Raw genomic sequence first — 21,351 nt, 5'->3', positions numbered from 1 at the left:
TCCAGTTTTACAACTCTTTCCAAGTTTAAAGATGAAAACACCATGTAATAGGATGTCCACACTTAAAAATGAACTGAACATTATCTTATGTTTGTCAAAGGGACTTGTTTTCTCCAATTTTATATAGACGAAGCACTGACAGTATTTCCTTACATGTTATGCTAAATACATATATAGTTACTACACATTTTCTGAAAATGAGGTTAATACTAAGTATTCATATCATGTTGTAAAACTGGACGGAGGAGTGATTTCATTATTTGATCTATTGCCTTTTCAGTAGTCTGATGTCTGAAATAGATACATCTATTACTCATGGGCTAATCAGTTGTTTTCTGTGATGAGGTAATTACATATTTAGGATTATCTCCTGAGAACTCTAAAGGACTTGGAATCAATTTTCTTTTGCAGTCACCTGTACTTGTCAATAATTAATCAGATGTAAGATACTAACAACTTTCATGACTCAGCTTATGAAATACCTATAAGAAATTGGTATAAGTCTCAGTATACATCCTCACTTTTTTTCTCCCTAGTAACCTGATTCAATTTTCTACTATTTTCAATCTCTATTAATTGCTACTAACATTGAGTATATACTATATCAGAAGTGCACTTGAGGATTGCTAGTGACCACACTTAACAAAGGAGATAAAATGAATGGAAGTAACAATACTTTAAGTTACAAAATTTACTTTCCAATTGACTGGAAAACACCTGACTGGTCAGTATGACCACTTGCCCCAGCTCCTATACCAAAGCATTAAGGCCAAAGTCCTGAAACAGCTGTTGTTCCCGTCAGCGTCTCATACTAGTTAGCTTATTTTCCAGCATTAAAATGGGGGGGGGTGATTAAGTGAGCTAATTTTGCTGTACATACATTATTTTTGCTATTAATCATTTTGATGGGATAATATCTACAGAAAGATTGTTTCATAGTCCGAGATGTTACTGCCAAAAAGAAAATGGTATACGCATTTTCTGGAGGTACAAATCACAAGGACTTTCTGCTGTAACATAGGAAAGCTGCTAGTGTTAAATACATTTATTTTCAACTTTAGACACAAAAATAGGTTCTCTCGTACATTCACATGCACATTTAAACCAAAAAGCTGCAAACTACAACAATGCATATAATTATACAGTGTCACTCTGTGACATTATAGGATGCTGTCCATGCAAGGTGACGATGGGCATAATCCATGAAGCCTTAGGATCCGGAAGTGTTGTTACTACCAAACCTCTGATACACACTGTGAAGTAAGTGTTTCGGAAGGCAGTTCCATGAGCTGGCTAACATTTCTTTGAAACAAATGACTGCTTCTAAGCTTAGCCTGAAAGTAGACAAGAACAAAAAAAAGATACTTTGTAATTCTTCAAATGAAGATTCTTTCAAATAGAAAAGTAACACCTCTTTTTTTTTAAAGTTTGAAAGATTCACTCTTGCCCAAGACACAAACCAAGACTTTCAAAATTGTTAGGATAGTAAAAAAATTACTTACCGTACAAGAGATTTTGGCTGAACTGAGAATATAAGTATTTCATTGCTGTGCGCCTGAAAATAGGTTTGAAGAACATGTTACAAACCAAGTGCTTAATCTTTAACCAGTGCTATGATGTGGTGCCATACTTACAGCTCGGTGATGAACAAGCAGATTGTTGGCACACCCACCAAAAACAATGACTTCTCCTTCATCACTGGGACAAGCTGTGTGCCATAACCTGCATGAAAACAGAAAACAGGGTTTGCACTCGCCCAAGCACCTATTTGATCATTCACCTTACAGAATAGAGCTAATGAAATCACAATCATTTTAAGCAACCATAGCTAGAAAACATCACTGTCTACTCCACCCATTTATTTTGCCTGTGAATTAAACGTTATCTCTAGGTCTTGGTTAGCAATAAAAACCTTACAGGGACTTCAGGGTATGTGTTCCCTCTTCCTTCCTCTTCAGAAGGAGGGTCAGTGGCCCTGACCCGGAACAATTAAGAGAAGCTGAAGGCCCCAAAGAGATGATGGTCCTTACATGGAAAGGTAGACGTGTGTGTGTGTGCGCCAAGTAAACTCTCAGTTGTCCTAACACTATGTGAGTTACAGGCTGCTGGGGGTGGGGTGTAGGAGAGCATTTGAGTGTTCTAAATGTGAATTAAACACCAATTGTTGGGCCTAGCGGCTAAAGTCCTCGCCTTGAACACCCCGGGATCCCATATGGGCACCGGTTCTAGTCCTGGCAGCTTCACTTCCCATCCAGCTCCCTGCTTGTGGCCTGGGAAAGCAGTCGAGGACGGCCCAAGGCTTTGGGATCCTGCGCCCGCGTGGGAGACCTGGAGGGGGTTCCTGGTTCCCGGCATCGGATCGGCGTGCACCGGCCCGTTGCGGCTCACTTGGGGAGTAGGTCATCAGATGGAATATCTTCCTCTGTCTCTCCTCCTCTCTGTATGTCTGACTTTGTAATAGAATAAATAAATCTTAAAAAAAAAAACACCCATTGTTTACATTCTGTAGCAAATAACTGAGATTAATAGGACACATAGTTGCTGCATAGTGCCACTGCAAATGTAATGAACAGTTCTGGGTCCTTCCCAAACCCAATACTTCATGGTTTAAAAATTTTCCCCTTTCTAGGTTTTTTTGTGTTGACAATAATAAACTAAAATGCAATGGAACTCATCCAGGTTAACAGCCAGATTATGTTCATTTGTTTCATGTATTTTTAAGACTCAGCATTAGGAAGGTCACATCAACTTGAAGTCCCTCTTTGTGCCTCTTTAATCTTGATGAGTTGGTCTTCAGTGTACTTAGTTGAATTAAAACTGAGTGATCTTTAAGAAAAGATTATAAAATTTAACCACGCCAGTAGTACTATAAAGAATGTAGATAAATAATTCTCACTAATCTCATAGATATGGACCTTATTTGAAAATTACTTTCAAATACTTCATACCTTGGTTTTTCAGAATATGGATGCTTAAATTGTATCCATTCATTTTTACTAATGCAGTAAGTCCAGGCGTCACCTGATTAAAGTGAATGAAGAATTATAAAGTCAATTATTCTGTATACATAAGCGTCATCTGAAACGCACAGGCAAAAATGGTAGTAAATAATATGAATAGATAGAAAATAAAATTTCTGTGACTGGCACAGTGGCAGAATAAGCCAATCTTCCACCCTCTGATTATGGTGTCATCCCATATGGGTGCCACTTTGTGTCCTGGCTGTTCTACTTCCAATCCAGTTCTCTGCTTATGACTTGGAAAAAGCAGCAGATGGGCCAAGTCCTTGAGACCTGCACCCATGCAAGAGACCTGGGAAGAGCTCCTGGCTCCCAGCTTTGGATCAGCTCAATTCTAGCCAGTGGGACTGTTAGGGGGGTGAATCAATGAATAAGATTTTACCCTCTCCATCTCCATAAAATCTTTAATAAATCTTGAAAAAAAAAAAAAGCCTATTTTCTGCCCTCCTCCCTCCCTCTACAGCTGACCAGGTAAGCCCTTGCATGTTTAAATCCTTCAGCAGGACTTTGAACTGGTCCAGCAAAATTACTAACCTTCCAACCAACCCTACTGCCCTCTCATGCATATGAAATAGGCTGGTTTTCAGCTATTTATGAATCTAGTGGAAGGACTTACTCAGTGGCTGTTTATCAGTGGTAAATCCACCAAAGAGAAAAAGATGATCTGAAGAAACTGGTGTTAGTGAATGCCACGATCGGCCAACTGGGCATATGCCTTGTGGAATTCTGCAAAATAACAGCCAAGTCACAATAACTACATTTAAAAGCAGTTATTGCTTGTAACATAAATACTCAAGTTTTCTTCAAAACTGTATCAAGAAAACAAACTTTATAAAGGCTCCTCGCTGATACCAACTACATGCTTTATTTGAAGGCAAAGTCATCGGGCATTTTCAGTAACCAATGAGCACATGCTATGTGCCAGGCACATATTTGCATACACTAGAAATATGAAAAAGTCCCTTCCTTAAGAACCTGGTGTTGATGACGATTTAAAATTCAAGAAGATTTAAGCTAGTATTTATAATAGAGAATACAGGGAGAAATTTGCAGTTTTTAAAGTTTCTTTATAAATGTGTTACCTACAATTCATTCCACTCCCATGTATCAAGATTAAGATAATGAAGATCATTCATTCTAGCATCCTAGAAAAGGAAAATGTAGGTAGTTAACATCTTGATAAACTCCAGAGCAAGTCCATGTGGCTGTTGATACTCACTCGGTATCTGCCTCCAAACACGAAGCCTTTGTTCCCCACTGTAGCACAGGCATGGGCAGCGCGAGGCGAAGGCGCTTTACCCTGTAAGATCAGAAACACAACTTTAGAACTAGACTTTTAAAGGGGGCAAACACTAGTCCTCATACTGTGGTATGTGACAATGTGAAAGTTTTTCAAAGTCCAGGTACAGACCTTTGGAAATAGCAATTTAGCTGATTAATAAAACAGGAAATGTTAAAAAATGGTTTTGAAACGTGTCATTCACGTGCTAATAGCCTGGCTTCCCTTTTCTTCTAATCTTAGGAACGCTAGCCTTCATCTAGTGCTAGGTGGTTGCATTAGAAGCAACAGCTGCTATCATTTACTTGACGGTAGATCCCAAGTTAGTTTCTGTATTCTTTAAACTTTTCTGAGCTCTAAATTTCTTAAGTGAGCAGGATCATCTGTCTCCAGAAAATAACAGTCCATTTTAACCATCTCCTCAATCCCCTTCACTCTAAGTACACTTGCTGGAATAAATCATCACTCGCCTACAACTCACCGTAGTGATGGGCTGGCTCCAGGTGAATGTCTCAGTGTCTAAAATGTGAACATGATCATTCCATCCTCTCGGATGACTTGCATTCTACAGAAAATGGAAGTTTCTAAGTTAGTTTGCAAATCTTTGCACAATTACATAGCCCATCTGCTATGACAAGGCAAAACGAAACAAAACAAAAACACTAATGAACATAAAATGTATTTCAACATTCTGTGGAAACTATATGCAAATATAAAACTTCACTTACCCAAAAAGATGTTTCATCAAATTCAAAAGTTCCCAACATTTTATCTTCAGGCAAATATCCATACCCTCCAAAAAATATTAACCTGTTTAAAACACATACATAGTGTCCAAAGATTTCAAATGGCACATGGATATATGAAAATGCTTATTTAATTGATGCCAAATGCTTCTATATATCATGTACTACATAAAATTCTTGCATGTATTCATTCACTTAATCTTCATAAATGCTGAATGAAGTATGTTCTATATTTAGATTAAAGCTAAGAACCCATTTTCAGCATCGGCCCTTGAACCTGCACTGCTCTAACTCACTTGTTTTTGTAAACCCAGACGCCAAGCTTGTCCTTTGACGATGGAGGAATTCCTTCGCAGTCAATCCGTTCCCACTGTAACACTCCGTCTGTACACCTCGAATCCAACATGTAGAACTGTCACAAGCAATGACTGTAGTTAATTTGCTATGTCAAAAAAATTCAGCTTTAAAGTATGTAACTCTCTGTGACTTAACACTAAGCATATCATCTACATCAATGCTACTGATTGGCTCCCAGCAAGCCGCAGCCTGGATTCTCTCCAAGCGGCCCCAACGGCCGGAGCTGAGCTGATCTGAAGCCAGGAGACAGGAGCTTCCCCAGGGCCTCCTATGCAGGCGCAGGGTCCCAAGGCTTTGGGCCATTCTCAACTGCTCTCCCAGGCCACAACAGGGAGCTGAATGAGAAGCAGGTCTGCCAGGATTAGAACCGGTGCTCATATGGGATCCCGGTGCGTGCAAGGCAAGGACTTTAGCCACTAGGCTACCGTGTTGGGTCCAGCAGGCTTATTTTTAAATTCAGTTTAGCAAAGACATCTTCAGTGCATACTTTATTCTAGGAGCTAAAAATAAATACTTAAAAAGATTAAACATCAGTCCGTCCTTCAAATGTTTTTTATCTAGATCAAATACATTGAAATGGCTCATTTTAAGTCTTACCTACTAGACATACTACAGCTATTCTGTGATCACCGCCCAAAAAAACCATAGCTTTTTCCTCCCCAGGCTTCTTCAAGCCTCTTCCCCCTTTGAGTCTGAAAAATAGATGGCTAAACTGTGGCCTATACTGGAGAATCCCTTCTTCAAACAATATACAAAATCTCAACGTAAAAAAGTAATATAGGGCCCGGCGTGGTGGCCTAGTAGCTAAAGTACTCGCCTTCAATGCACCGGGATCCCATATAGATGCCGGTTCTAATCCCAGCAGCTCCACTTCCCATCCAGCTCCCTGCTTATGGCCTGGGAAAGTCGAGGACGGCTCAAAGCCTTGGGACCTTGCACCCGTGTGGGAGACCTGGAGGAAGTTCCTGGCTCCTGGCTTTGGATCGGCATAGCACCGGCCGTTGTGCTCACTTGGGGATTGAACCATCGGAAGACCTTCCTCTCTGTAAATCTTTAAAAAAAAAAGAGAAGAAGAAGAAAAGCAATATAGAAAATCAGAAGTGGAACCATTCTTGTTATAACTGAAGAGGCAGGTCCAGAGTTCCCCTGACCCCATAAGCCCCTCTTGCAAGTCTCAGGGCATCTCAGAGCAACATTAAACCTTTCAGCAGCAGAATTTTAAACATTCTTGCCCTTACGTTGCACCTGTGTTCTATCTACAAAACAACTTTGCATTTCTATAACATATTTGCTTTCACCTCTGCCTACTAGCTACCCCTTCCAATTTCACTGTGCATTGCAAGCAACAGCTCAGACGAAACATTTTTTCTTGTTCTATTCTCCCATCTTCCTAGACACAATGTCAAGAATGCCTCTTCAGATTCAACACCTTTCACCGAGTAACCGCTGTGTGCCAGGCTCTGCATCTTTATCAGATGCTACTGCAGTGTTATATGTGTCCATTCAACAGTGTAAGTTCCTGGATGCAGGGACTGTATCGTATCATTCCTCTGTGTCTCCAATGGGATGAGGTACTTGGCATATACAGTGTTTACCAAGTTGCCAAATAAATTAACTGCCAGGAGCCTACCAGTTTTACACAACTTTGCTGATGGATCCAGCTCTCTCTTCCTGGCCTAAAAAAAAAGCAGTGATGCTATTTTCCTGTTTAGAAAAATGGCCAAAACCTGAACAGCAGCATTTTGGGTCACTATATTCTAGGAATTTCACTATTTAAAACTGTGTTCCTTGTTCCTTATCCTTATGGCTCTGTGAGTGGTGCTCTGTTCATTTTTACCCTTCTATGACTACGACTTATCCCTTCCTAAAGTTCTCTTTAAACTGGTATTCTCTAACACTCAGGGGTCCTAAGAGAACAAGCACCTGAAATGGACACAGAAAAACCTAGGCAGTCACTGCCCGTAGGCTACCAACAAAGCTGATGTTACAGAAGGCCAAGGCAAACACAGACTGGCAGGTAGACACACAAACTGTACATTCATGCCATAATCAACTGAATGTTTACTAAACGGACTAACAAGCACACCTTAGAAAGTGGGTTGTCCACTGGTATGCACAAAATCTGGCACTGGGAGGGGTTCTGATGGAGGAGCCTGGGCAACTCCTCTGGCAGGACACAGACCCGGCAGGTAAGCGCAAGAAGCATGATTAGGAAACAGCCCAGAACAGGCCATGGAAAGTTCCCCACTGGCATACATTTGGCATGGATCAGGGGCAGACCAGGCTGAATCACTTCATGTCATCCACTGGCAAATCCGAAAACCAGAACAGAGTGTGGGTCGAGCCAGATTCGGTCACAACAAAAACTAGTCCACAATACGGAATGCCAAGGTGAGGTTGCCTGTACCGGAGGTGACCGCAGTGCCCAACCAGCACACGTGAGAACCAGGAAGGGAGGGGGCGGAGCTGGCAGGGAAAATATGGGGGGTTCCCTTGCTGGACAGCTACTCTCACTGGAGAACGTGGGCTGGGATGGGGGCAGACCAGACTAAGCAGGGCTACAACACCTGTGTGCCTCATATGGACTAGATCAGGGAAAAGCCAGGCTGGGCTGATTATTCCTGCTGGTGCAAACAAAAGTAGAGTGGGTGAGGGTTGTTTGGGCTTAGCCACAGCATCAGCTGGCAGAAGCTGGCACTGGGGGCTAATTCTGTCAAGTCAAACCACAGAACCACCTGGAGAGTGCATAATCCGGGAGTAGGAGAGGCCTGGGAGGGAAATAGTGGGCTCCTCCCTCTTGGGTTACCACTCCCATGGGAGGACACGAAAACTAGAACTGGGGCTGGGGTGGCTAGACAGAAAGGCACCCTACAACACTGGGAGGGCTAGATAGTTGAGTTGGTTAGATGGAACTAAGCTTCAATACCCACTGACATGTACGAGAGCCAAATGGGATGTGGGACAGACTGGTCTGCCACACATACTGGCAAACCATGGTAGGGGGCACACCTGGTGGGGGTTATTGTGAGTCGCTCCGACTAGGCTGCAGATCCCACTGGTTTATGTGAGGGTCGAGTGTGTGCCGGGCAGAACCAGGCTGGACTGCAACATCCATTGGTTCCAGTGGAAGTCAGGGCTGAAAACAGAACCAACCCAGCAATTGCAACCATCAGCTGATCAGGGCAATGGACTGTGCCGGACCCTGTACTTGCTACTACATACAAGAATCTGGTCCGGGAACACCTCAGACAAAGTCTCTTTGGGGATCTCCCCAATCGAAATGCTGGACTCAGAACCCTAACCAAGAAAAGACAGAAGACAGAACAGGTCAATCAACCACCTCAGCTATATGTTGGCAGTGAAATACTGGGCAAATGGAGACTCTATGATGGACTATGAATGGCGAGATTGGCAGCGATTCATAAATGGTGAACTATTGAAACCACTTGAGCAAGAATCTCAGAGCATGCCCCACATCCGGGACCTGGGGTGGGTGGGAAACTGGGTGGGGCTTCTCCCTCAATATCCCCCTTTACCTCAGATACATGAAGGAAACAATATGGAAATAATAGTCTTACCCACTTTCCTATAGCCCTTAAACCTTTTTAACCTAATTAACTATGTAAAGACTGTCAAAAACATAATAAAAAAAATGAAAAAAAAAAATAAAGAAAGTGGGTTGTTAAATAGAGTACAAGTAAAACGGTACTCCTTCCTGTGGTCCTCTGAGACACTGACCTTATTTGTATTGCCTCTTGAATGATGTCCTCCAAACAAGTAGAGTACCCGGTCTACACACACCGCACAGCTGCCCGACATTGAAGGAGGCACATCACCCTCAGTGTTGGTTTTTTTCCTGAGGGAGGAATTAAATATAATTCAGTTTCCTAAAAGGGGAGAAATGAAAAAAAAAACAGGAGCTGATAGCTGAGCTCTCATATACACCCACCCACACCTGAGGCACCCTGCTCCATGTGGACTAGGTACTCCTCTAAGTACTTTCCATCAGCTCTTAAACTCCAAATTAATACTAATCCAAACATTTATGACACCCAAGTTGATCATAATAGTACAGTGAACAGGCCATCTGTTCACACCGTCCAATTTGGTATCACTTAATCTTTGCTTAACTTGAAATGTCGCTGGGCTTACTCTTTTACAAAGATTTATTTTTATATGAAAGCTTAGTCCAGACCTGGCCATTGTAGGGAGTGAACTGTCAAATGGAAGATGCCTACCTTCTTGAAGCCTTTCAAATTATCCCCAGCTATATAAAGAAAATGTTGTTTTGGTCTTAAAAATGTAGAAATAAACACAAAAATGAGGATTAGCTAGTTGAACCAATGTGCTGGCCTTCAAAGATTTTTGTTTCAATGAGCTTCAATCCTGGGCGCTCCACTTCCCATCCAGCTCCCCAATGCTTAGGGCCTGGGAAAGAAGTGGAGGATGGCCCAGGTCCTTCGGATCCCGCACCCACATAGGAGACCTGGAAGAAGCTCCTGGCTCCTGGTTCCTGGTTTTGGACTGACTCGGCTCTGGCCATTACAATTATTTGGGGAGTGAACCAGCAGATGGAAGATCTGTCGCCTTCTCTCCATAAATCTAACTTTCCAATGAAAAATAATCACTAAAAAAATGTTTTTCAGATAAAAATCTAAACAAACTACAATCCTCTTGAGACAGGAGTAGAATTTGCCTCATCCTTCTCTAAGTTTACAAAAGTATCTGGTCATTATTGAACTAAGAAGAGCTGAGCTATCTAAGTTTAGCACTTACAATAAACTGCAAAATATTAATTTCAGAATTTCATGAAAATGTGCCTTACAAAGAAGGTAGCATGGATTTCAATTTTCATACCAAAAATATAAGGTTTTATTTCTACTTTCCAAGAATTATTTGAAGTACTCTCACACTCAATTGTATTCTTAAAATATTTTATTCATTATAATTAACTTTTTTATGCAATCTGCTTTGGACTTTTTAATCCCCCTCATAATATCCATAGTTACCATCTTCCAGTTTCCATGTTGTAGATCCATAATTCTTCTCTAGGCAGATAGAAGTCATATAATCCTCTGACTTGATTACTCTAAGTAAAAATATAAAAATGTACAAAAACAATATGTAACACCCTTTTAAAAAGATTTATTCTACTTTTATTGGAAAGTCATATACAGAGAGGAGGAGAGAAAGAGGAAATCTTCTGTCTGCTGATTCATTCCCCAGTGGCCACTACAGCCAGAGCTGAGCCGATCTGAGGCCAGGAGCCAGGAGCCTCTTCCCAGTCTCCCACACAGGTGCAGGGTCCTAAGGCTTTGGGCCTTTTGGAAGTGGGGCTGCTGGGATTAGAACCCGCATCCATATGGGATCCTGGCACATGCAAGGTGAGGACTTTAGCTGCTAGGCTACTGTGCTGGGCCCAGCACCTCTTTAAAATACCAATTCTTACTTGACATACTAATTAAGAAAGGCTAATTATCTCAGACTACGTTAAATGCATAATTCCACCCAACCCATTCTACATACTCAAGGCAAAAGCTTACTGCAGACAGCTAGTTGTACTCTGAAAATTTTGATGAGGGCCCAGCACAATGGTTCAGTGGCTAAATCCTCATCATGTGGGTGCTAGTTTATGTCCTGGCTGCTGTACTTCCCATCTAGCACCCTGTTTGTGGCCTGGGAAAGCAGGAGAGGATGACCCAAATCCTTGGGACACTGTACATGGGAGACCCAGAAGAGGCTCCTGGCTCCTGGCTTCAGTTCAATCCTGTCTGGTGACTGTGGCCACTTGGGGAGTAAACCAACAGACAGAAAGATCTTTCTGTCTCTCCTCTTTGTAAATCAACCTTTTCAATAAAAACAAATCTTGAAAAAGAATTTGTTTTGAAGGAACACCACAAGATGTTAACAGCTCTCAGGCAATCTGAGGCAGCTCCGTGCACCTGCTGTGCCTTCCCCAGCACCTGTGCCCTGACTGGTTGCCTGAGGAAGCCGCCTGACCCACAGGCCCAGTTTTCCAGGCAACGCTTTTAGCCCCATTCTCTAACAGGCCCAGGGATGGACGGGCAGACAGGCTGTGAAATCAAGTTCCCTAGTCGCAGCCATTTCTCTGGCATACGCTGGGACTGAGTGCTAACAAGATCACTTGCTTAATCCTCACCAGCCCATCTGTGAGGCAGCCCATGGCGCAGGCAGGAAGGTTTTTCAGCGGTGAAGTCCCTAGCTGTGTCTCTGTTTCCACCTCAGCACTGACCCGGGGGCCCGCTGGGGCTGACCCCGCATGCAAGGAAGCCTGGCCGCTGTGCCGGCAGTGAAGGGCTTGTTGCGAACACCGAGCCCGGTTACTTGAACAAACGCCAGGAGAGAATGGATGCTTGCAATCAAGCGTTTATTCAAGCGAGCACACACCAAACAGGATGGGGGAGAGCGCCCTTCACTTCGGTCTTGTGGAAGTCTGCTGGGCTTTGGTTCCGGCCTAGTGGGAACCTGCTGGGCTTTTTGGCTCCGGCTTCGTGGGAGCCTACTGGCTTCGGATGGAAGCCCAAGAGGTTTGGCTCCGGTCTAGTGGGAGCCTGCTGGCTTCAGTGACTGGGACTAAGGCATGGGTTTATATACAATTCAGTGGGTCAAGCAAGCAGTTGTTACAACGTTTTGACTGGTTATTACATGTTATCTATCAACAACACTTGCATTCTCTTAGTTCTGAGAAACATGTTTTTTTAACATATTTATCAAGACACATTTTCTTCCTTTTTTATCATTTTTACCATAACTTGTTTTTCATGACACGCTTACATACATTAGAGCTTCTGAACAGGAATGATGAGAGAGGGCTCACGTACACTGGGGTTTCTTGACAGGAGTGATAGGAGAGGTGGCCCCATTTTACCAGTAGCTTAGGAAGATGGAGTCACCTCTGTTCAAAAGCTCCAACATACATACCATACCCATTATTAAGTCACAGCATAATTTACATAAAAGGTCTATTATTATAGCTATTTCTGGGTCACCAATCTCAGATAAAAGTGTAGTAATATTAAGGATATAACTAAGATTATTGATAATATTACTACCCATATTTCCCATACATTCATTTTGATCTATACCCATTTAAGTATGTATTGATGGAGCAGTACGGATGCAGATGGGAGTAAATAAACACTTATAAACAGACTGTTCCTATCAGGGCTCTACCTGCACACCATCTCCAGGGCTTCCTGTGCCTGCGCAGGGTCCCACCATCATCTCGCCTCCCTGCATCCAAGCCCTCACAAACTCCTCATCAGAAAGCATCCACCACGACACTCCTGGCCGCCAAAGCCAAGTTGCATTCTCCCAGCACAGTGCTGCTGATTCTTGACAAACACAAGTCCTAGTCAAGCAGCTTCAGACTGACGGACCAACAGGTTTGCTGTTCTCCAGAGGAAGTACTAGAGCCCCCTTCCTGGCCGCGGGCCCACACCCCTACCCTCGCAACACCGGAGGCTGAGGAAGACAACTGCAATCATTAACTACAAATGGCAAAAATTCCTGGGGGTGTGGGGGGGGAAGTCCATTAGGTCAAACGCCATCAGCTGCGCTCAGCCAGGCACAGGTGTAGTGAGCTAGATTTCGTGCAATTGGGGAGGCCAATTTTTAAGACCCTAAGGGGAAGAAAGTCTTTCTGCAATGACATGAGACGATTCTAGAACGTGGAGCGGGACGGGGTGGCTCTACACGCGGTGGCCCGGGGTGGAGGGGCAACTTGGGGAGGCGCTGACGGCTGGCGGGGAGGAGACAGTCCTTCCCCTTTTGGGGCGTCGGAGGGCGGCCCCCTGCGGTCGCGTTTTTGTTGCTGGGGACTCTCTAGGTTACTAAGGGGGAACTTTTCCGTTCACTTTCGTAACGGCGGTTCCTTCTGAGAAAAACTCGAACCCCTACTCAGTGAAACCACAAGGCAAACGGCCCCTGCACAGGTGTAGCTGGGGGTTACACGGGCGGGAAGGCGGAGTCCGCCGATCCCCGGGGCGCCTCGGGACCCCTCCTGGGGCTCCCTCCACGCCGCCAGACGCAGGCACCGGTAACTGGCCCCGGGCCGGACGGGAGCGAATCGCCGCAGCAAGCGCCGCCGGAGGGTCTACGGGCGCTCACAGCCCTCAGCCCTTCCCAAGGCCCCCCGTCCGCGACCTGCACCGCCGCAACACCCACAGCCCGCAGCGGCCAGCGGCTCTGCACGCCCGAGGCGGCCGTGCCCACGGCCCCGCAGCCCGGGCAGACGACCCACCACGCCCTGCCCCGGACCCCCCGAGCCCCGACGGCCACCCACTGACCTTGTAGCCGCCCCAGACGAACATGTAGCGCCCGTCGCTAACGGCGACGTGGCCGCTGCGCTCCGCGGGACAGGCGAGCTCCATGGACTCGTAGCCTTCGTAGGCTGGCCCCGGCAGGTCGTCGGCCCGCGGATCCTCGTTACCATCAGCCATTTTGAGGCTGTAGCCGTGTTCGCCGAGAATGCTCACAGCCGAGAAGGTAAAGAGACAAAGAAAACCGGGGAGAAAAACGGCGCAGCGGCGCGATGTAGGCAGAAGGCGGCCGCGCCGAAAGGGTCGGCGGTCCCGGGCCTGCCGCCTCAGCTCGCGCCTCTCCTCCTCAGTGGCCGCAGGGGCGTCTCTATCGCCAGAACCGCGCCAGAGGCCAGCAGGGTCACGGACGGGGGCGGCGGCCCAGTCAGCCGGAGCAGGGCGCAGAGGTCGCCGCGGGGCCGCCTCCCACTCGCCGCCCGCGCGCCCCGCCTCCCGCGGCCCGGGGCCCTTGTTTACGCCGCGGCCGGAAGTGGAGCCCGTTCTGCTGACGCAGCACGGAGGCCCCCCGGAAGCGCGGTCGGTGTCCTCCCCGCGTCGGCGCCTGAGGCCGGACCCGGAGCGCGGGCAGACCGGGCGACGGGACGAGCTCCACACGCGCCTTCTCTTCGTATGGCGGGAACAACCAGGATTGCTGACAGTTAGCCAGATTCTGGCCAAAATAAATAAATAAATAAATAAATATATATATATATATATATATATATATATATATATATATATCTCCCGCTGCAGAATTTTTCAGTGTTTGCTTAGAGGAACTTTCTCGTAGGGACAGAGGCGCTGAAATTACTAATCTCTGACCTCATCTCCGAGCCATTATCCTGTTGTCCCGGGGCCCAGGGCGGGTGCCCTGCCATTTCACCTGCATGTGTTTGTCTTTCACATCATCATACAGCTGAGAAATCTAAGCCAGGGATGTGTGTATGTGTATGTGTGTACGACCTGTGCCCCTAAAACACTGTTTTGACACTTGGTCTCCATGGTCATGCATGTATGAAACCATACTTTCCTCCTACTTGTGAGAACAAAAAGCATTCTCCATAACACATCAATTGTACCGTAACATATGTTTCAGGAAGTATCAAAGTGTGGTCCCTGTCTCCAGGGATGTGCAGACACTTTCCAAACATTCCCTCAGGCTACCCTTTTCTGACTGTAGAAGTACAGTTATGTGTTCCCAAGGGAACCATGTTCTTAGAAATGTCTTGCTAAGTGACTTCTGTCATTGCATGAGCCTCACTGAGCACATTTGCATAAACTAAGACAGCTACTGCACTACCAGGCCACGTACTCTTACGGGACCACTTTCGTAGGGACAGTCCCACTGAAATGTTGTTATTCCAAAAAAATGACTGTGTGAGGCCATGTTGTCTTCATATAAGATAACATTTGACAATACATTGAATACAGAAATAAACGTGAGAATCTGTTTCCTATGTTCAAGATTTCCAAAAAGACACGTTACTGTAGAAGTTACCTTTGATCATGCAGTTATTTTTCATTTAAAAAGGCTGTAAATGTATAACATTCTGTTATTTTTATCAATAAATCAATACATTTTTTTAATTTAAAAAAGTAGTGTTAATTTATAATACAAGTATACTAAAAATCAACTGGTAAAAATCCACCTAAACAAAAGTTTGTGGAAGATTTAATAATCCTTAAGAGTATAAAGGGGAACCAACGTTGTAGTGTAGCAAGTAAAGCCACTGTATGTTACACCAGCATCCCATATAAGTGCTGGTTGAAGTCCTAGTTATTCTATTTTTGATCCAGCTCACAGATTATCCACCTGAAAAAGCAGAGGAAGATGGTCCCAGTATTTGGGCCCTGCAATCCAGGTGGGAGACCCAGAGGAAGCTCCTGGCCTTGGGCTGGTCTAGCCCTGGCTATTGTGGCCATCTTGGAAGTGCATCAGCAATGAAAAATCAATTTCTCTCTCTCTGCTACTCTGCCCTTCAAGTAGATGGAAATAAACAAACATCTAAAACAGAAGGAATAATTCACTTGAAATTCAATGACTGATGATACTACAAAAATTTCTATCACAAAATACATGCACAAAATTTCAAGCTCAAAATCACTCATCAGATTTCCAGTTTCTGACCAGCCGTGTAAGCAGCTTGGAAGCTGCTCCCCCACTCCTCTCCTAAGCATGAGAAATCAACACCTGCTCTTTTTTTTTTTTTAACGGTTTATTTTAAAGGCAGAGTGACGCACACACAGAGAGAATATCTCCCCTTTATGGTTCATTTCCTAAATGGCCACCAAACCCCAGGCTAGCCAGAATGAAAGCCAGGAGTCTGGAGCTCCATCTGGATCCCACACGGGCATAGGGGCTCAAGAACCTGGGCCATTCTTTGAGGCCTTCCCCCATGCCAGAGCTAGATGAGAAGTCGTTTGAACTTGTTCACATGGGCTGCCAGCATCACAGACAGCAACTTCATCTGCTGTGCAACTCTGGTCCTGACAACTCTTCTTGTATCAGGGAAGAGAGGTCACAGAGTAAAACACCTGACCTCAACATGCAGAGAGGGGATACAGCGAATCACTACTTGTCACAGCAGACACTTCCCCGGGAACCAGGACTGGGGCAGGGAAACCTACACAGGAATGGATGAACTGTAGCATGCTCAATGTGGTCAAGTCTCAACCTCAAAGCTCCAGGGGCTCTGGCCATGGGAGGGCTTTCCCACCTGTGAGTCTCAGCTCTGGGAGTATGCCTAGGTCCGCACATAAAATACCAAGAAAAAATTCCCTCATGCTTCAAACAGGGGGGAAGGAAAAAAGCAACCATTTTGAAATAAGCCTGGGCATTCTGTTCTAAGGCCTGCACTCAGGAGAAATTATCTCATTTCAGCCTAATTTACTTGGTAAAAGAGAAATGGCTGACTCTAGCTCACTGACACCATCCTGACCCTCGGATGCAATGGTGAACTCACACTCCAAGTTTACCAAAAAACAAAACAAAACAAAAAACAAATCACAGGGTTTCAGAACGCTTCTCCCTCAACTCCTTTCCACCACACAACTGAAGACATGGGGACCATAGCTTCTTTTACACAGCTCCAGTCACACAGTTCGCAGTCTAGATTTCAATAAAAAGTTATAAGGTGGAACTGGTACAGTGGCTTAGCATCCTAATACTCCACTTGTGCCAGCACCCTACATGTATAGCAATTCAAGTTCTGGCTTCTCTACTTTTTTTTTCTTTTAAGATTTATTTATTTTTATTGGAAAGTCAGATATACAGAGAGGAGGAGAGATAGAGAGGAAGATTGTTCATGTGATGATTTGCTCCCCAAGTGACCACAATGGCCAGAGCTGTGCTTATCCGAAGCCATGAGCCAGGAACTTCCTCCAGGTCTCCCACACGGGTACAGGATCCCAATGCTTTGGGCTGTTCTCAACTGCTTTCCCAGGCCACAAGCAGGGAGCTGGATAGGAAGTGGAGATGCTGGGATTAGAACGAGATCCTGGCGTGTTCAAGGCAAGGACTTCAGCCACTAGGCCATGGTGTCGGGCCCGCTTCTCTACTTTTGATCCAGCTCTCTGCTATGCTTGGGAAAGCAGCACAGGACAGCTCCAGTTTTGGGTCCCTGCACCCATGTGGGAGTTCTGAAAGAAACTCTTGGCTCTGGATTGGCCCAGCTCTGGGTGTTTAGGCTATTTGAAGAGTAAGCCAGCAGATGGAAGATCCACTTCACTGTGTCTCCTCACTCCGTAAATCTACTTTTCAAATAAAAATAAATCCCCTCCAAAAAAAGCTACAAAGCATGCTATAAGACAGACAATTTGAACAAACAGCAAGCACTGTAAGCAGACTCTGCTAGTGCAGGGATGTTGGGAATTCAAAAACAAACTGATAAATATGCTGTGAGCTTTCTGAACAAGTAGACACCATCCAAGAATAGACGGGTAGTGGTGGCAGAAAGCTAGAAATTATAAGAACAAATGATAGGAGAAGTGGAGAGGTCAGAAACACTGTAACAACACTGAAAAATGCCTTTGATGGGTTTGTCAGAGGTCTGGACACAGCTGAGTAAAGAATTGCTGAGTTTACAAGTTCAATAGCAAAACTTCCAAAGCCAAAAAGCAAACAAATAAAAACTCCTAGGGCTCAGCATGGTAGACTAGTGGCTAAGGTCCTCAACTTGCACACACTAATCTCAGCAGCCCTGCTTCCCATCCCGCTCCCTGCTTGTGGCCTGGAAAAGCAGCTGAGGTCATCCCAAAGGCTCAGGACCCTGTACCGTGTGGAAGACCCGGAAGAAGCTCCTGGCTCCAACTTTAGATTGGCTCAGCTCCAGACATTGTGGCTACTCAACAGACGGAAGATCTTTCTCTGCCTCTCTTCCTCCTCTCTGTATATCCGAGTTTCCAATAAAAATAAATCTTTGAAAGAAAAAACCCTAAACAAACATACCCCCTCCAACACACACAAAGGGCCACTAAACATGGCACAACTACAAAAACTGTAGTATCGGCAGTTGGGATGCAGATACTACAAGGACAAGAAAAGAGAGGAAGGCTCAGAAGACACATTTGGAGTAATGATTCCCGACCATTTCCCCAACTCCAATTCAGAAACCAAATCTCAAATCCAGAAAGCTTGCAGACCACTACCAAGCAGGGGGCCCAAACTACACCAAGATATACTGTATTTAAATTTCAGCAAATCACAGGCAAAGCAAAAGTTCCCTTATTCACACAGAGGCCAGGTAAGAATGACATCCAAGTTTCCCCATGAAAACTATGCAAACAAGAGAAATGTGGTGTGAAATGCAGGAGCTGCCAAACAGTAAATGGAAAAGATGGATTAGGGAAAAAAAAAAAAAAAAAAAAAAAGACGCACATAGGTCAAAGCTCTGTGCACCAAAATAAATCAATTCTAAGTTCTTACTGATCTAGCAGAACCTGTTCGTAAGGAAAAGATGTAAGGTTGAAAGAGCTGCTATGTGGCCGGCTATTCTGCTAGCATTGCATAAACATCTTTTAAAAGAAATTACTAGGGCCCAGCATGACTCAATGGCCAAGTCTCTGCCTTGCACGCTTCAGGATCCCATATGGGCACTGGTTTATATCCTAAGCCAGGTGCCTCTTCCAGGTCTCCCACGCAGGTGCAGGAACCCAAGGCTTTGGACCATCTTTGACGGCTTTCCCAGACCACAAGTAGGTTGCTGGATGGGAAACAGGGTTGCTAGGATTAAAACTGGTGCCCATATGGGATCCTGATGCATGCAGGATGAGGACTTCAACCGCTAGGCTACTGCACTGGACCTGTGAAATACATAAATCTTAAAAAAAAATGTTTATGCAAACAATAACTGAAAAACTGTACACTAATTCTGATGTGTCCCTCTTTTATATATCATATTAAAAATAGCAGTTCCTTAAAATAATCCTTCCTTGCACCTGAAGGGTCTCAGGAGATACTTTTCCCTTGAGAAATAAATGGCATACTCATTTTGTGACCCAGATGTAAAGAACCATCAAACTTCATGGAATCATCTTCCCAAGTTCCCTCCAAGTAAGGGAGGTTTCAGAGGCACAGGCATTAAGACCGTCCCTGTCTCAGGCTCCTAAACACTGAGGAGTCAACAACATAACAGCTGAGACTAAACCACCAGCTAGTGAGAAACGAGGAATCAGTACTGCTTAGGCTAATGAACTCCAAATCTGTCTTTGCCAGCTGCCAGAATCCCTGCATCCTCCTAATACCAGGGGAAGCCCTGGTTCCAGCCAAATTTTGGAAACTTAAGATAACAATCAGAGGGCCCAGCGGTGGTCTATCAACTAAAGTCATCACCTTGAACATGCTGGGATCCCATATGGGCAACAGTTCTAATCCCAGCAGCTCTGCTTCCCATCTAGCTGCCTGCTTGTGGCCTAGGAAAGCAAAGACGGTCCAAAGTCTTGGGATCCTGTACCTGCATGGGACACCTGAAGAGCTCCTGGCTCCTGGCTTCAGATCAGTGCAGCTCCGGCCGCTGTGGTCACTTGGGGAGTGAATCATCAGACAGAAGGTCTTCCTCTCTGTCTCTCCTCCTCTCTCTCTATATATATGACTTTCCAATACAAATAAATAAATCTTTAAATAATAATAACACTTCATGCACTGCTAACTTTAATTTTCATTTTAATTTATTTTTACATTTTTATCTGAGAGGCAGATTTATAGAAACAGAAGGATGGATGGATATGTCTGCTGGTTCACTCCCAAAATGGCCTAAATGGATACAATGGTCAGATCTGAGCTGAATGATGTGAAGCCAGGAGTGAGGAGCTTCCTCTGGGTCCTTTATGTGGGTTCAGGGACCCCAGGACTTGAGCCATCTTCTGCTGCCTTCCCAGGCAGTAGGCAGGGAGTTGGATCAATGTAAAGCCAGCGGGGACTCAAACTGGTGGCCATTTAGGATGCTGGTGTTGCAAGTGGAGGATCAGCCTGAAGCCCACTGTGCTGATTCCAAGATTTCATTTTCTTAATATCCTTTTGAGGCAGCTAATCTAGTGTTCAATGTTGCAAATAAACCACTTACAGCTGAAGTGCTCTTCTGAGAGGCTGGAGAAGCCCACTATCAAGAGCCCTGTGCTGGGCCTCCTTGTACAGTGGAGTGCCTGCCCTCAGTCCCAGCTCTGGTGTCGGTTCTGGCTGAGGTGAACCCTGGAAGGCAGCAGAGGATGGCCCAAGCAGACGGATCCCTGCCACACACATGTCAGACCAAGACTGAGTTCTGGGCTCCTGGCATTGACTTCAGCCAAGCTTCAGTGCTTGCTGGCCCTTGGGAAGGAGCAGGTGCATGGGAGATCTCTCTGTCTTTCAAACAGATTAATAAATATCAGCTAAATCTTCTGGGTTTTTTTTTTTTTTTGAGCTTTTCATTCCACTCAGTGTAATCTCTTGCTATCTAATCAACTTTCATTGTTTTTTACCTTAATATGGAATGCTAATACTGACGGTCACAGTAAAATGATTACTTCCAAGATGTGTATTACTTGTGCTATTTCTTCTCCAAAGCTATTATTCAGACTAAAAATAAGAACAAAATGAAAACATATAATACTTTGTACAATCAACTCTAATGACTAATTCACACCAACAAACTATGAAAACAGGAAATCTGTATACTTTGTACAATAAATAAAATATAAACACAAAATACCTCAATATATAGATTTACACATCCAAAATCCAGGACATATATAAAATATATCTCCAAAATTTGCTGAAATACTATAAACTACTATTGATTTCATAATAACATATATTTTTCAGTATATAAATATATATTTTTTAATATTATAGATTTCTGAGATAATTTTCATGGTGCTAACATGGAGAGTAACTTTATACACTGAGCATTTCAGTAATTAACTGCAATTACTAATCCAAAGGAAGAGCAGGACTAGAATAACAAAGAAAAATGCCTTAGTTGTGGCCAAAGTACCCCTGTGAGAAGTATGAAGTGCAGTGTTGTGCTGCTGTGTCGGTGTTAACACTGAAAACCAGGGCACATCAACCCCTCCGTGTCTCTGGGCGGCCACACTGCAGAACAGCCAGGGCCAACCCAAGGGCCGCAGTGCTCACATAAAGGTCACTTCAGAAG

General features: G+C 44.5%; 1 protein-coding gene across 1 annotated transcript; it reads right to left on the bottom strand.

Moving 5' to 3' along the window:
- Window positions 1-1,032: 1,032 nt before the first annotated feature.
- KLHDC2 (kelch domain containing 2) lies at window positions 1,033-14,243 on the bottom strand. Its single transcript, XM_004584800.4, has 13 exons — window positions 13,712-14,243; window positions 10,412-10,491; window positions 9,141-9,258; window positions 5,342-5,457; window positions 5,028-5,109; window positions 4,781-4,864; window positions 4,240-4,320; window positions 4,107-4,165; window positions 3,637-3,746; window positions 2,949-3,021; window positions 1,635-1,722; window positions 1,503-1,555; window positions 1,033-1,334 (listed from the first exon to the last, which is right to left on the bottom strand). Exons 1-13 carry the CDS (start codon window positions 13,862-13,864, stop codon window positions 1,211-1,213), a joined length of 1,221 nt encoding a protein of 406 aa, XP_004584857.1. The 5' UTR covers window positions 13,865-14,243; the 3' UTR covers window positions 1,033-1,210.
- Window positions 14,244-21,351: the final 7,108 nt, after the last annotated feature.

Source organism: Ochotona princeps, chromosome 6 (assembly GCF_030435755.1).
Source record: "Ochotona princeps isolate mOchPri1 chromosome 6, mOchPri1.hap1, whole genome shotgun sequence".
NCBI lineage: Eukaryota > Metazoa > Chordata > Mammalia > Lagomorpha > Ochotonidae > Ochotona > Ochotona princeps.
The sequence above is the reverse complement of the archived record's forward strand: the minus strand, read 5'-3'. Positions and strand labels throughout refer to the sequence as shown.

Excerpts from the sequence above, each read along its gene's own strand:
- KLHDC2 (XM_004584800.4), bottom strand. The coding sequence starts at position 13,864 with ATGGCTGATGGTAACGAGGATCCGCGGGCCGACGACCTGCCGGGGCCA. Across the intron at positions 5,110-5,341 it reads GTCTGGGTTTACAAAAACAA|GTTAATATTTTTTGGAGGGT; the intron begins GTGAGTTAGAGC and ends TGTTTTAAACAG. Across the intron at positions 4,321-4,780 it reads GGAGCCAGCCCATCACTACG|GGTAAAGCGCCTTCGCCTCG; the intron begins GTGAGTTGTAGG and ends CTGATCTTACAG.